Here is a 15494-nt window from a genome sequence, read left to right as displayed (position 1 = left end):
CAAGTCCTACAACTATGAACACATGTGCAATGGAAATATTAAAGATATGAATTACAAGAGTCTGCTCATCAGAAAATCAAACCTCTTCAATGCCTGTTCTTTCAGGGAGATGTTATTACTGTGTCTGAGAAGTACAAGATAGTGTAATTTATACTTCTGTTCCTCCTTTCAGCTGAGGGTATCACTGTAGAAATTACACATGAACTGAGCACTATAAATACCTCAGAGCAATGAGTAGATATTAATAATGATATTGAACAAAAATACAGGAAAAATAATACCCTTTTGTTAGAATATAAAGCACTTAACAGATTTCAGTGAATTAAGCAAGATCAAACAGAAGGTCGTTGTGCATAGCTAGAAATAGCTTCCAGAGCTTTCCTCTAAGCATGAGAGCACAATCCCTCAGAACTCTGCTCAGAGAAGCACTTCTGGAGGGTGTGTGCTCAGGAAAAAGTCCGATTAACTGAAACTTTGCATGTGGCTGAAAGCTCAGAACCTTCAGGCTTTGAATCGTTTCAGAAAGAGGCAGGTCCAGAGGTAAAAGTATAATGAAGATGTTCATAGTATATTCCCTTTATTCCTGAGCTGAATTTCCCTTTGATTTCTTCCTTCATGGACTATCATTTATATATTTCCCTCACCATAAAACCCACACTTTACATTTGCCGTTGTTTTATGTGCTCCTCTGAAACTGCAGAGGATGTAAGTACAGTGTCAGGCTCACTTAAATTTGGTATATCCAGCATGTGGGAGTGGAGGGTCCTGCTTGTATCCAGCCAGCTCCAACCCACAGCCCCTGGGAGCACACATGGAAAGCATTCCCTGTCCTGTGCTGTCTTACCAAGGACAGGAGCCTGAGTCCATTGCCTGATTCCACTGAAAAGCTAAAATCCCACTGTCACTTCTTCAGCTCTCTCAAAGCAAAGCTAAGAACATTTTGGGACTCAGCTTGGATTTCCCCTCAGACTTCTGTCATTTTCAGAGCCACTGATGTGAAATGTTCAAACCCCTTTGAACAAAAGGATTTGAAGTCTTACTGGGATAATTAATGGATTTCTCTTTCCCATTCTTCTGCTGGATGGAGAGTTCTGTTTCATAGCTTCACTGCTCCTGATGTCCACAGCACACAGGGAATGGAATAGCCTCAAGAAAGCTTTCACAAGAATATACAGTAATTGCATTATTCTGTATGGTTAGATGATTTGCCTCAGTAATGCATTTAATGAAGGTACACTGATTATTATCTCAGACTGGTTCAGCTCTCCAGGCTATATCTGGACCTAGAATGACCTCATCCCTGTGAAAGGAGGCTTTTTGCATTGACACTGAAAACCTTTCCACTGCTTTTAGGCAACACCTGCATCTTCCTGATTAAAAATGGTCATCCTGTATGAGGAATCATAGTTATTTCAGTCTGCACGCTGTGGCATGACATGAACATCTTATTTTCAAAGACACTGGTAATAATGACCCATGATGAAGCTGATCCCCAGATATAAAGACTAATTGAACTAGTAATATAATTAATCATTATTAACTAGTGCTTTGCCTGAACCTTCAACAATTTCCACACAGTGAAAACTTTCATTGCCTGGTTAATGCAAATTTAGGTCTTGAATTTATCAAGGATAAATTGGCACTTTGTATTGAGCCTGTGCAGTTGCTCTACACAAATGTCATTGATGTGGTGCAAGTAGACATGAAGTTTTAAATAACATAGAGATGAAGTTCTAGCTTAAGTGTTACTACAGTTTTAGTAGTTTTTATTACTTCTGCAAAGAACTTCACAGGCTTGCAGACAGCAAACCCCACTTGAGCAACTACTGGGTCCCCACAGGGAAGAAGCTTCCTGGGCTATATTAGAAGTGATTATTCCCTTATCCTTGGCATTCATTACACCACATCTACATCATTGCATCCAGTTTGGGGCCCTCCAAAACAAGCAAAATGTAAAATATATAGATATCATTCTTTTGCATTATTCATATTTATGCATCTCGAATTGTTTCCCTGGAGAATTTTCTTCTGTTCCAAATGCTGGTGTATCTAAATGTTTCCCTAATAATAATCCTGGTGACACTGCTGGGAGATGAAGATGGATTTATTGTCATGTTTTGCAGCCCTGACACAGAACTGCAAAACATTTCAATGAAGAGTTTGCACAGAATTAGGATCTCCATGTCATAACAATAAAGGGCTGTTTTCTGAGTCTGTAAACATGTAACAGTGCAATCCATTATTGCAGCTGGAATTGTCACCATCTCAGGAAATCAACAAAATATCAGGCAAAAAGATCTTAAGGAACATTCACATAGTAACCAATTAAGTCTGCTGGGACCTGGCATGTGAGAACTCCTCTGCAGGAAGACCTGCAGCATTTAACTGATCTCCCCTTGACAAAATTCTTGCTGTTTCTGCATTTTATGACACATTCACAAATTCTTTACCAACTGAGACAGGAGCCTGTGGTGCCTTATTTGTTGCATAGTCCTGATTTCACCTCCCTGTCCCTTAATGAGGTGGAGTTACTGTGAGAATGTAACAGTCAAATAAATAATCACAGAATCACAGACTGGTGTGGATTGGAAGGGACCTCAAAGATCATTTAAAAATCACTTTATTCCAACCCTCTGCCCACAGTCAGGGACTTCCTCCACTAGAAAATGATCCACTGATCACAGATTGGATGACATTACAAGAGCACAGTGGAGCCAAATTAAATTGTGTTTATCACACTAACTCTGACATTTTCTAACTTTTAAAAGGTTCATTTGAAACCCCAATATTGGCATTTTAATGCCTTTATGTATGTAAATGTCCTGTCTAGGAAAATAATCCTATTTACAAGCAGCCAGTCCATCATGTGATATTCTCTCCGGATTAGCCAAGAGGATTAGGATCTTTAGATCCACCACATAATCCTCCCCAATTCCAGCCAATCCTTACACCTCAGCACTGGGAGATGTTGGGCAAATGGAACAGGAGAAGGTGTAGATGTTGCACAGAGTTCAGACCAAAAATATAACCACTCAGGAGTGTTTGTTCAGTCATGATTTTCTATTTTGAGCATTAAAAATTTAGCCCTGTGAGGGATTTCTGTGAGGAGGTGCAGTGTTTGCTGATTACTGTGTAATTAATGATGTGTAATGTCCTGCTCTAATTCACGTGGGCATAAAGGCTTGCACAAAACTATTCCACTTTTCTTATCCACAGACAGACAGCAGCTGTTTTCACAGAATCCCTTGGAGTTGCTGGTACTTGGTGGGCACAGGGGAGTAAAAAAGTTCTGCAACAAGAAGCAGGACACTAATAGTGAGGATTTTTGACATGAAAATCATGTTATACCAATTGGGTAAAAGAAATCATCAATTTGATCAGAGCACCCTTAAAACTACATTTATATAATGATCCCAAGTAGGTATAATTAACAGGCCTATGCCATCTAGTGGGCAGCAGAAAGGTTCTACCCTGTGTGGGATCTCACATTTAGTCACTGCTTTTATTCACAAAATAGAAGTAGCCAGGGGGGATGAAGCTTTGCAGTTGGAATTATCACTGTCCAGATACCAAAACAATACTGAAATACCTCTCCAGTCTTCTTTATGGAATTTAGATGTTTTATGATGACCTTCTGTGCAAAGATAACCTTACCCTTTTATACCTCTGATCTCATGAAAAAGGAAACTGCACACAAATACAACTCTGCTGTAGGACTTTTGTTAAGAAAGCCTGTTACTGGATGCATTTTAATTAATACAATATATAGGAAAATCAGTGTGACTAAGGGAAGGTTCCTCAGCTTTCATTTTGTCTCTGAAAACTGAAAGAAATTGTAGTAATTAATAAAACACTCATTTGCATTTAAGCTATTAATAGTGGAAACATTGCATCACAGGTTCTTCATAATTACACGTGTAATGATTCCTAATCTGGTTCTTACATCTGGCAATTACTACCTAAATGTCAGTATTTTAACATAAATGTTATGAATGATAGTGTGGCATTTTTTTAACATTTGCCACCTAATCAAATTAATAGTCTTTAAAGCTGGGAGTTTGTGGTTTCCTTGATAGCAATGCTCATTTTCATTATACCCATACAAAAAAATTTGTAAAAATATGACTATTGTTCTTAGCTGAGGGAGAGCCCAGGGATTAGATCACATAAAAGCATTAATAAAAAGCATTTTATGTGAACTATAATCACCCGTGCTGTCAGACTGATTATTATCTATTATTCCAGTGATTTCTAATTTAACAGAACTTGGCAGCCCTCTATATTTCTTTCTGTAGGACACAAAAAAATCCAAATATATGAGCAGAGGTGGGGGGATCAGACCCTTATTCCTCTAGCTGATCTTTGGAATACAACTAAGATGTACTTCAATATTCTCAATACGATTTTCAAGAATTTATTAGATGTGAAACATCAGTGGTTATTGAAAGGATTTATATTTCTAAGTCCTTCAAGGGCTTTTGGAATTTTTACAAAGCATGAGGTTCACAAATGGAGATGTAACCAGAGCAGGAGGAATCCAGCTGTAAATCTGTGCAGCAAGATTCAGCCTGAAGGTCACAAATGCCTGTGAAACCTGTCCCATGATGAGGAATCACCGAGCAGGGCAGTCCTGTGTATTTGTAGACAAGCTGAAAAAAAGGTGGGTTTTATTCTTTGTGCTCTTTTTATAGTGCCTTCAAAGCATGTCACCCCAAAATAAAGAGCTTCTACTTTGCAACCGACTGCCTTGAAGAAATGAACAGGTGAGTTGTGTCTCCTCTGGATCGTGGGATGTTCTTTATCCTGGTGCTTCAGCATTTCATCTCCACAGGAATATACTCTTGGAGATCATGCTGGCTGATGGTGTTCTCAGGACTTAGTCCACTCAGGCTTCCATTAATTTTAGTAAGCACATCACATTCTGTGGCTCACTTTGCTGAAATTTTCTGCAAAGGAAAGTCAGTTGTGTTGGTCTCATCTACATTAATTAGAAAATTGGGTTTGTTAAAGGGTTTATCACACTTGTGATTTTTTCTGTTAATCAAGGTTGGAAGTCTCAGTGGCATCAATGTTTCTGTCATATAAAAACAATGCAAGCACACCAAGGTTCATGCAGAGTATGCCCAGTGATGGGACAAGGTATTTTAAAGTTAGCTCTGGTGACAATCCACAGTAACATGACATGACCTAAAAACAGAGAAAAACAATTTGGAGTAATTTTTGTGACAGGAATGGGATTGAAATTGAGATGCATTAATTTTTTGTGCCAGAATTAATATATATATATGTATGTATAAAAAGAAATAAGAATCAACTTCCTCCCCACCCCCAAGAAAAAAACTCAACATTGAAACTCAGAAGTAACTAATTTTGTTCACCACAGCACTGTCCCAGCACAGAGCAGAGGCCAGCAAAGTTCCATTTTGGGGGCTGCAGTGTGCTTTTAGATGTCCTTGGGTGAGCTGGGAGGACATTCCAAACTTCTGACTGGACAAGGCCCTGGACAACTTGATCCCACATTAAAGCTGATCCTGCTTTAATGTGGGCAGGTGTGGGAACAGACACCTCCTGAGAGCTCTTCTAACCCAAATTACTCTGTGCTTCTCTTGTGATTCAGTGATGAAAGCAGAGCTCAGGAAAAGGTGGGACGGTGCCTTTGATTCCAAAAGGCACAGTCAAATGTCCTACCCCCTCCTGTTACACCAGGAGTTTGTGCATTCCCAGCTGAGGTGAAAAGCAAGGACACGTGGGACAATGTCACCACACTGGGAAGTCTGAAATCTTTCCTGTCACAGTTGTCTAAAACTTTGAGATTTAGTTTGTTATTACTTGGAAAGACAGAGCTACATCAGGATACAGCTGGATTTTTCTTTGGAATACTAATGCCTAAAAATTCCTATTGAATTGAACATTTCTATTCCAAGGTTTTCAGGACACTGTGTTGGTGTAGAAGACTGGCTGGGTTGAAGCAGCTCAGGCCAGTTTATTGTCCACTGAGGAGGATGATGAGGTTCAGTCACCAGGATACTTTCAGGGGATAAACTTGCTGAAACGTATTTTTTCCCTGTTGTTAATGTTCCACTGTTCAGTTCTGTTGTGTGGCTCAGATTTGTTCAGACTAAACCAAAGTCAGGGTGTTCTGTTGTTTAACTCAGCGTGGTCTCTGCCTTGGCTTTAGTTACTGTGGGAGCTCTCACCCGCTGAAGTGCCATCGATCATATTTATCTATTATACATAAAGGGTTCTGACTCAAGGAAAACCTGCAAGTCTTGACATAGTTCAATAACCTGCTTTTATAATATCCATTGATTTTTCCATGGGGAACCAAAGGAGCTGCCTTTATGGCAGTGTACAGCCTTTGAGCAGAGGAACAGCTGGAAAGGTGCCAGCACATCTTTTCATATCATACCACCACTTCACATCCTTTACTTTGGAATTTACAAGACCCTTTTTCCTGATTTTTTTGGGTCTGATTCCCACGGGAGAAGGCAAAGGGTGAACTTCTGCTTGAAGTATTTTGTGCAGCATTTTCCGTTCAGCAACGCTGTTCCTGTGGAACACTTGTAATTCTCTCCTCCCCCAAATGATGGATGACTCTGCCACCTCTGTGAAATCCCTGGGCATCCCCTGCAGCTTTTCCATGCTTCCTGGAACTCCTTCTCCCACACGCCCCGTGTGAAATTCAAAGTGAGGAAGGAAGATTCATAGATGAGAAGTGCATTTAAAATACTAATTTCACAAATCTCTCTCTTCCCAGCAAACTGCTGACCATGTAATGTGAGGAAATAGGGCAAATGCTTTGCATGGTATCTCCCTTTCCTGCTGTCACCACAAAATTTAACTGGATTTTCCATGCTGACAGAAGGGTAGATCCTTCATGCTGAAAAGGAAAGGAGTTCTAACGTGGAGAGGAACATTCTTTATTCACTGTGTGGGGAATCTTTGCTCTTTCTTCAACTGCCTTTGCCACCAGCTCTTGTTTTAACAGCTCTTTTTAGACTTTCTTACATCAGGTTTGCTGTTTAATAGTTTTTCCCACTCCAGAATATTTTCATCTGCCTTTGACCCAGCATTGCTGGTGGGGGGGTTGTACCCAACAGGCAGGAATTGATTTGTCTGTACAGATCGAGGTGCTCAGCTGGGGCTGAGCTTTTCCTGCTGTGCTTTCCAGTGCAGACACACTTGGCTCTGCAAAATTAGTGCTCGTGCTGTTTTGTCAGGTCTTACACGAGCACAGTCGTGTTCTTGGAAATGAATTAATAATGGAATTGATGAGCTCATCTTTTGCTTGCTACTCCAGGCTTGTTAAAGGCCTTATTTCCCAGAAGTGCTTCATCTATTACCACCCCACACATAACCTGTTTATGGCTTTAATTAGCACTGAGTTTAATATTCGGTTGTTTTACAATATCTACTTTATTTAAAAGTTCCATGTCATTGAAGTCTGCAGTGCAGTGCATTTACAACCTCCTCACGGGCTCCAAATATTAAATTTAAAAAAGTTTCTATTTTAAGCTGAATAATTTGATCACATTTGATTTGAATAACTGGGTTAACTTTGCAATTTTAATAACTCCCATAAATCTTTTGTGTTCATTCAAAACACATAACAAATATCTGCTACTGAAACAGAATAATGATTGATTTTTATAGGGGTTACCCAATATTTTTCAAGGAAAGACCTGAAATATTATAGCTCAATATTTCTTTTCAAATGAAACTGCTTGAAAATTGAAGTATTGTGAATTAAGTCTCTATTGTTTACAAGCAAATGTTATGGTGTCTCCCATCTACTTTTATGTATGGAGCATAACTGAGTTAGTCCAGACTTCCCCTAAATCATCCTGTTTGTTACTAAAGTTTGTTCAAATGTCTCCCTTAAATTTGGGGTGGTTTAGTGTCCTTGAGAGGTCTTGGCCAAATCAGATGGTGAGCCAGGATTGACACAGCTTTTACAGTTTCAATGTACTTTATCTTTGCTTTAAAGAAACCAACACCTCAGAAAAGGCCTTGGCAACTAAAACTTTCATACATGAAAGTTTTAGACATTATTATAGACTATTAGACATTTTCCCCCTAAAACAAGAGCTCCTGGAGAAGTGTCACATCTGCCTGGCCTAATTTAACAGTTCTTTAACAATAGAGCTAAATTATTGCAGGGCTCTTGCTCCATGAAAAGCAAGGAGAGAATTCTGCAGAACAGGAAAGGTGTTTTTCAAACAGAAATCCCTGAAATGGAAGTTCCCAGTGGTGCTGTAAGTAGACATAAGGAGCAGATTTTCCCCTTCCTCCTTTATGTTCCCATAAACTTGTTTCAAACCCGTGCCCGAGGCCATGTCAGCCCTCTAATTTATTGTTCTCACATAAAAGCTCAGAATTTCCAGCACAAATAGAACAATTTTGTGATCAGAATGAGCTGCAGGCCCAGGGACAAGGTGAAATCACAACATTTATGGGAGTGAGCAGGGCAATAGTGGAGGAGAACACCAGGAATTCCTAAGAGTGAGCTGTAAGTCTTCCAAATCTCCTTTCCTTGGCTTGTCACCCAGCTCCTCATTTCTAGGATTTATGGATGACTTACTATAGAGCCATGAATTACCATTTCCCTCTTAATTCAGTTTGAGACCCTCTGGTTTATAGCATTGCACTAAAGGAGTTTGCAATCCACAATTGCAATTATCCACTCAAATTAGCATTCAGGTGTGAATTCCTCCCTGGTGCAGGAGCAGGATCTGCATTGGCTTTCTGCACTAATTTAAATTACAAAATTAACTTTATCATATTCTGCTGTAAATAATACCACTGTGAGTTGATCCAGTTCTTCTGGGAGCCAAAGAGTTCAGCTGCATTTAATATTGCAGGTTTAGTGATTCCAGCTCTGCATGTGTCTCAGTCCAAACTGGGGTGTGAGACACTGAGCTAACACTGCCAAACCTGAAGATTTAGTAAGAGAAATAAGTAATATCATAATTAAATAGTCGGGCACTTAAGAGGATTGTTTGACCTGTTTGATCTGATTCCTTTAAGACTATGTATGTGAAAGTAGAATTATATAATTTCTTTAGTAAAGCATCCCATTTCTTAAAAAAAAAATCCCCTCTAAATCCCAAAAAACCCCCACCCAAACTTCAGGCCATGCTAAACTCAGTTCTGTTGCTTATAAGGAATGTTTCCTTTCTCCAGAGCTTTCTTTTGGCTCAATCATTTGGTGAAAGCTGGGGCAAAGACTTGAATAAATTACTAAAGAGAAGTTCCAGCTGAGTGAATTTTTGTGACTGTTTTGGTAGGTTTTCTTAGGGATTATTATTGGTTTTATGTGAAATTATAGTCTCTCAGTTACTGTGTGCATATTCTCAGTGCTACATGACTATATTTATACAGTCAATGCTATTTTATTACCAGAAGGGTAATTTATTTGCTACAGAAATAATAAACTTCCTTTGTCTGTTACCCACTGGGGAAAACCAAAACCAAACAAACAAAGAAACCCACGCCAAACCAGACTTCTGAGTAGAGAGGCATAATTGTGCCTCTGTTTGACAGGGTGAAGTTCAAAAAAAATTGCAAATAAAAATAAATATCCCATTAAGTGCACGAAGTAGATGCACATGCGAAGAGGGCACGAATTGCCACGGTTCACTTGTCAGCTCTGGAGCTGTCTGGGGCTTTTTTTTCCTGTTTTTCCAGGCTGACAAATCTAAGAAGACAATGCATGAAACAAGATCAACAGTCATGTCAAATTATCAAATCAGGGAGTACTTACAGTTTATCCCATGAATGATTTTACTTAACAAATCCCAGCAAGTGTGACAAATAAGAGAGTGGAAACAGGGGCTGCTGAGAGTTGATACACTGGGAGGGATGAGCTCATTGAGAACGCTCTGCTCTGGGTTATATTTCACTGGGAGACATTTTCAGGCTTCTTTTGTGCTGAGGAAAATCAAGGCATCGTTTCAACCATCCCTACCACAGGAAGCTTTATCCTGTTAAATGGACGTGTTACCTGCACAGCCTTAGGAAACAGTGAAAATAATGTACCTCAGGAACCCAAATGGGAAATGTATTGATTTTTTAGGTGTCCAGCAGGAAAGAATGGTCAGGGAGAAGCAGCATAACAAGTACAAAATCAATTTTGAAATCTAATTCTGTATTGCAGAGAATTTTGCGGTGAATTCTGAAATATGGTTATCCCACTGATGTAAAAAAAATATAATACAAAGCTTTTGATTAGAAATTAAATATAAACTGCACTGAATAAATTCTGTGTATCAAATAAATGGTTCAAGGGAATCTCTGTTTTAATAGACTTAAAGATAACTCGATGCAAGTGAAATTTAACTTCCACTTTAGTTCTAGTTTTTCATTTTAACCAAAAAATCTCAAGTGTAGAGGCAATCTCAAAAGTGAAGAAAGAGATATTCCTGCACTGAAACATGTATAACTCAAACCTGAGGTGACAAAGGAGTGCAAGTATTATTGATGAAAAGAAGCAAGAAAGCAGTTCTTGAATTCAAGTTATATTTATTTATTTATATGTATATATATGAAATATGTAACTATTTATTTATTCTATCCTTTAATACCTCAGGATCTCATTGATTTAATTTTTAAAGGAACATTTAACAGAAAGAAGTAGTAAAAGTGAGTGGACTTTTTCTTGAATTTACACCTTCTCAGGACATGTTCTTTATTTACTTTTTCACTTGAATTAAACAGTTTCTTCTCTAAACCAGCCATCTGGTATGTGCAATAAGTGTATGCAGAGGATATTAGCAAATAAAACTTATTTGAGCCTCAGCAACCCACTTCTTCCTGACCTGTTCTCTGTGAGTCTATGAAACAGTTTTAACTATAACCCTAAAAATAACAGCCCTGCACTTCTTTTTTTTAAAAAAAAAAAAGTTTTCCCTCTTGCCTTTGGTTTTTATTCTTCTACACTAAAGGTATTAGTTCTCTCTAATTTATGATGACTGAGATTGTCGAGTTGTTTTATTTTTTTAATTGTGCTTTTTTTTGTTAGAAAGGAACAGAGTGGAAAAGGGGGTGAATGTGACACCACTATGAAAAGCATAGTTGCCTTTAGTGCCAGAACCTCCCACTGACCTTGGGCTGGCTCAGCCCCCCGTTCAGCAGGAGTAAATTCCAGCAGCCAGGAACCAGAAATTATTGCATTTGTACACTGAGAGATGGCATATTCTTGTTTTTAACACAGTGTGTTGAAGAGCAAGGCATTGTGAAATAGTTTCCTGGTTGTTTGGCCCACTTTAGCGTTTTCCAGTGTTTCTGTTGGGTGATCAGAAAGCAAATGTGCTCCTGACATCTGGGGGCAGTTCAGGCATGATTCACTCTGCAGTCCCAAGCTTTGATTATTGCAGCAGCTCGTCAGTCCCTCTCTGCCCTGGGTGCCTTCGTGCTCATCACTGTTCAGCCTGGGGGACACTCAGACTCTTGGAGGCCCTGGGCTGTAACCCCTCATTCTAACCAGAATTATCTCAGTAAATTTAACTTAACATCCTACCAGGCAGCTCTGTTTTATCCCAAAGCGATGACAACAGTGCCTGTTTGTTACCAACAGAATTAATTAAAGCCAAGTCTGATTTATGTAGAATTTAATTGAGACAAAGCATAAAACTTATTTATGCATTTTGATGACTTTACTTGAGGCTCACCTTTCCCTGCCTTTGGTTCACCAGGGCAATAAAAGATAATTAACCCATTTCTTGGTGCCCTGTAGGTTGTTACAACGTGCCTGGGTAAGACAGAGATTATATATCCATGGGGATGTCGTACAATATTGAAGGTGAAATGTTGAGGCAAAGGATCCCTGGGCTATTTAGTGCCTCTCCATGTCATCACAATTTCTCTCTGGAATGCAAACCCCGTGCTCTGTTGGGTGGCCTAGAGTCAAACTTAGTGAAGCATGCTGGTTAAGTTGTTTATTTATCAAAAGAAAAGAGGTTTGAAATTACCAAAGAAAAAGGGTGTGGTTTGGTGGTGGAGAGAGAGGAGTCCAGCTGAGGTACAGTGGGATTGCAAATGACACCTGCCAGAACATGTGTGGCTGCTTGTGCCCATGGGGCAGTCAAAGAGCTATTGGGGTACAGCTTAGAAACCAAATTAGACCAACCCCAAACTGGGGTTTTGCTGTAGCTGCTTGTAAGGTGTGGCACACACAGCCTGGCATTGCCTGACCTTCACTCAGACGTGCCCTCAGCCATCCCTGAGGAGCCCAGCTCCCATGGGTGCCCCCCATCCATCCCTGGGGAGCCCAGAGCTCACAGAGGCTCTCTATCCATCCCTGGGGAGCCCAGAGCTCATGGGGGCTCCCCATCCATCCCTGGGGAGCCCAGAGCTCACGGAGGCTCCCCATCCATCCCTGAGGAGCTCAGAGCTCCCAGAGGTTCTCTCCATCCATCCCTGGGGAGCTCAGAGCTCACAGGGGCACCCCATCCATCCCTGGGGAGCTCAGAGCTCCCAGAGGTTCTCCCCATCCATCCCTGGGGAGCTCAGAGCTCACAGGGGCACCCCATCCATCCCTGGGGAGCCCAGAGCTCATGGATGCTCCCATTGCCTTCCTGGGACCTGCCCTTTTCCCCCAAGGCTTTCAGTGCACAGTTCAGAACCAAATGCCCAAGTTTCCAAGCTCCCCATAAAGAACTTTTGATAACCTTGGCTGCCAGTTTTCCTAAAAAATGAGAGTGGTTTGCTCATCAAGGAAATTCATCAAGTTTATGCAGCGTTCCTTTTGAACTGAGTTTGCATTTCCTCGGGGAAAAAAAAATGTTAACCGTAAGAAAATGATCTGTAATCTCAGCACTTGTATAACTCCTGATTAACCTCAAAAACATTCACTCATGCTTTTTTTAAAAAACACAAAGCCTAAAATGGAGATTCTCCTTCTTTTCTCAGAAGAGATTTTATCATTATAAGCCGCTGAATGTCTTCAGATAACCCATTATGTCGGCTTGACAAAGAGCTGACTCTGAACTGGGGTAAATGAGGTAAGAAAGTCCTTGTAACTAGAGCTGGGGATCATCTTGGCCTTTGAAAGAGAAAAGTCTGAGCAGCCTTAGAGAAGGAAGATTATCTTCAGCTAATTCCAGCTTTGGCCATGTGTAAAGCTGATACTCTGTGTATCCTAAGGATATCCATGTGCTCTGGGAGATCAATATTGACACTTTGGTTTCTATGTGTGCTTCCAAGATCTGAAACTTTCAAATTAACAATGAGTAACAAGAGAAATTTGGCGAGACATTTAAGACAATCTGAATTTCCATCCACTGCCCACCCAAATGGCTGAGTCTGTTTTAACTTGGAAAATGGTAATTAGTCCTAATTTATCATTGGTGCTTAAGCAGAACCTCAGTTGAAGGCACTGAGCCATCCTGCTTAATTGCCAGAGGCATATGGCAAAGTATGACTAAAACTATTTTGCTCCAATACTAATGAGTATAGAAATTCGGGAACTGTTGAAAAACTAGTGAATACAAACCCTTAATAATGCCCAGGGAATGATGTCATTCCATTCCTGCCATAAAGAATCTGCCTTGCAGGAGCAGCAAATGCCAAATGATCATTTGCAGAGTGAAATGCTGCTGGTGAGCACTGTGGAAAAGCTGCTCTGCAAACCTGTTAATCCATTTTAAATGTACTTCCTTGGTGATAAAGATGAGTTATTGATGTGCTGATACAAACAATGTCTGTAAGCAGTGCTAAAACCCTGCAGTTGGTATTTGTAAAAACTAATCTTCATTCCCAGTTTCATTTCCAATTTGCTCGCTTCTGTTTTCCTGAAAGGCAAAGCAATGTGATTGCACAATCCTTTATATTTTCATAGTTCTGCAAGTAAATTAAGCCCTCTCACAATTCCCTGTGAGGAGGAAATGTTGCTGTTCCCTTTGGCTCCTTAGGAAAGCCGTGAGATCCGTGGAGGGCTTTGCTGAAGGCTGCAGTGAGTCAGTGCTGTATCCAATATTACAGATTAAGATCGTGGCTCTGGGCTCTGCAGAGCCTCCACCAGGAGATCAATACTGCTGAACTGGGGGCTATTTTTAGTGGAGAGTTCACTCTTCCTTCATTTTCTGCCTCCTTGCTGTGCCTACCACCTTCCACACACCCCTCATAGAGAATAATAATCACACACCTCCTCAGAAGCTTTTTTTTTCTCTTCTACTACCAGTGGGAAAGAATTAAGCTGGATATTTTCCTTGTTTTAACCTGCAAAGCAACTTGTCCTCATGATACTGCACAGGTTGCTCACTAATGTCTTTCTTAAAGTCTCTGAAAGACGTTTTTGTCATTATTCATTAACCAAGAACATAATTATTAACAAATTTGATGTTGCAATGTTAAAAAAGAAAAAAGAGCTGCTCCTAGAAAACCTTCATGTTCAATATATTGGGAAATTAATGACATGGTAAATAATTTAGTCACTGAGTAAGGGGATGCTTTAGAAAACATCTCAGCCATTACAGATGGCATTAAAGGGCTTTTTCTTTGGTTATGTTTCCTTTTTGACGAAAATAAGCTAATTCTTGATTTTCCAGTTGCTGAAGATTAAGAAGTAACTTTCCCCTCTGTGCATTCATTTCCCTTTTTTCTAGTTTTTCAATTATATATTGTATGAATATCCAGCAATCTTACATGAAGAAAACTCTGAACCTAAAATAAACTATAATACTTTCCCAGTGAAGCAGAAAATCTTATCTTTGATCAGACTAATTAATTTTGGGATAAAGAAAGAAACCAGAACATCTGATGTCAAATGTAAATTTTGCTTTCAATTTACCAAGTTTTGGTTTAGAAACCTAAGATTCCATTAAAAAAAACAAAAGGAAAATTAAATTAATATCACAGCTCAACAAGACTAAACATTTATATCACCAGTGTTGTGAATCCAAACTAGCAAATAGACAGTGGATTCTGCCATAGGCTGTTTTAGCTTTCTGAGGACACAAATTTAATACAAGCTATTCCCTAATGCAGATTTTCATAAAATAATCATCATCATTCTATTTTCTAGTATTTTGGAAATTCAGGCAAGTTCTTGAAATTAATAGCAATCAGAATAAATGTAATGTGCTCCTGCACACCGTGTCTCTGGAAACTATTCCTCACAAATTTGCAGAAGCAGCTCAGAGAGGGTTTGGTTCTGCTTAGAGGGTTTGGTTCTGCTTAAGGGGACATTCTCTGCTCTCCACAGTCCATAAAAATCCCACTTATTCTTTGCTGAAGTTGGCACGTTTGTATGTGAGCTCCACACTTCCCTGATGACAGAATGTCCTGGTCCTTCAGGGTTCCAGGCAGCAGAATAAAATGCCAAGGTCTGATCCTGCATGAGGTAAAGACCTCCAGCAGATGTGCCCACGAGTCCAGAAGAACTTCTGCAGTGGCCTGAAGTGGGATGTCCTTCACTCCCAGTTATTCACCTCTGAACACGCCTGGATTGGGCTTTTAACACCCTGAACAGTGCTCAGGTTTTGCAGTAACCATTG

At 39.9% G+C, this 15494-nt stretch overlaps 1 protein-coding gene across 1 annotated transcript in view; it reads left to right on the top strand.

Annotated features, from left to right (window-relative positions):
- The window catches only part of LOC127470455 (connector enhancer of kinase suppressor of ras 2-like), a 169022-nt gene that overhangs the window by 148132 nt on the left and 5396 nt on the right, over positions 1-15494 (top strand). Inside the window, exon 19 of the mRNA XM_051785997.1 lies at positions 4692-4763. Coding sequence (XP_051641957.1) covers positions 4692-4763 — 72 coding nt within the window. The remainder of the gene's footprint in view (positions 1-4691; positions 4764-15494) is intronic.

The sequence above is a fragment of the Manacus candei genome, unplaced genomic scaffold (assembly GCF_025592945.1).
Source record: "Manacus candei isolate 608988 ecotype Guabito, Panama unplaced genomic scaffold, ASM2559294v1 h1tg000003l, whole genome shotgun sequence".
NCBI lineage: Eukaryota > Metazoa > Chordata > Aves > Passeriformes > Pipridae > Manacus > Manacus candei.
The sequence above is the reverse complement of the archived record's forward strand: the minus strand, read 5'-3'. Positions and strand labels throughout refer to the sequence as shown.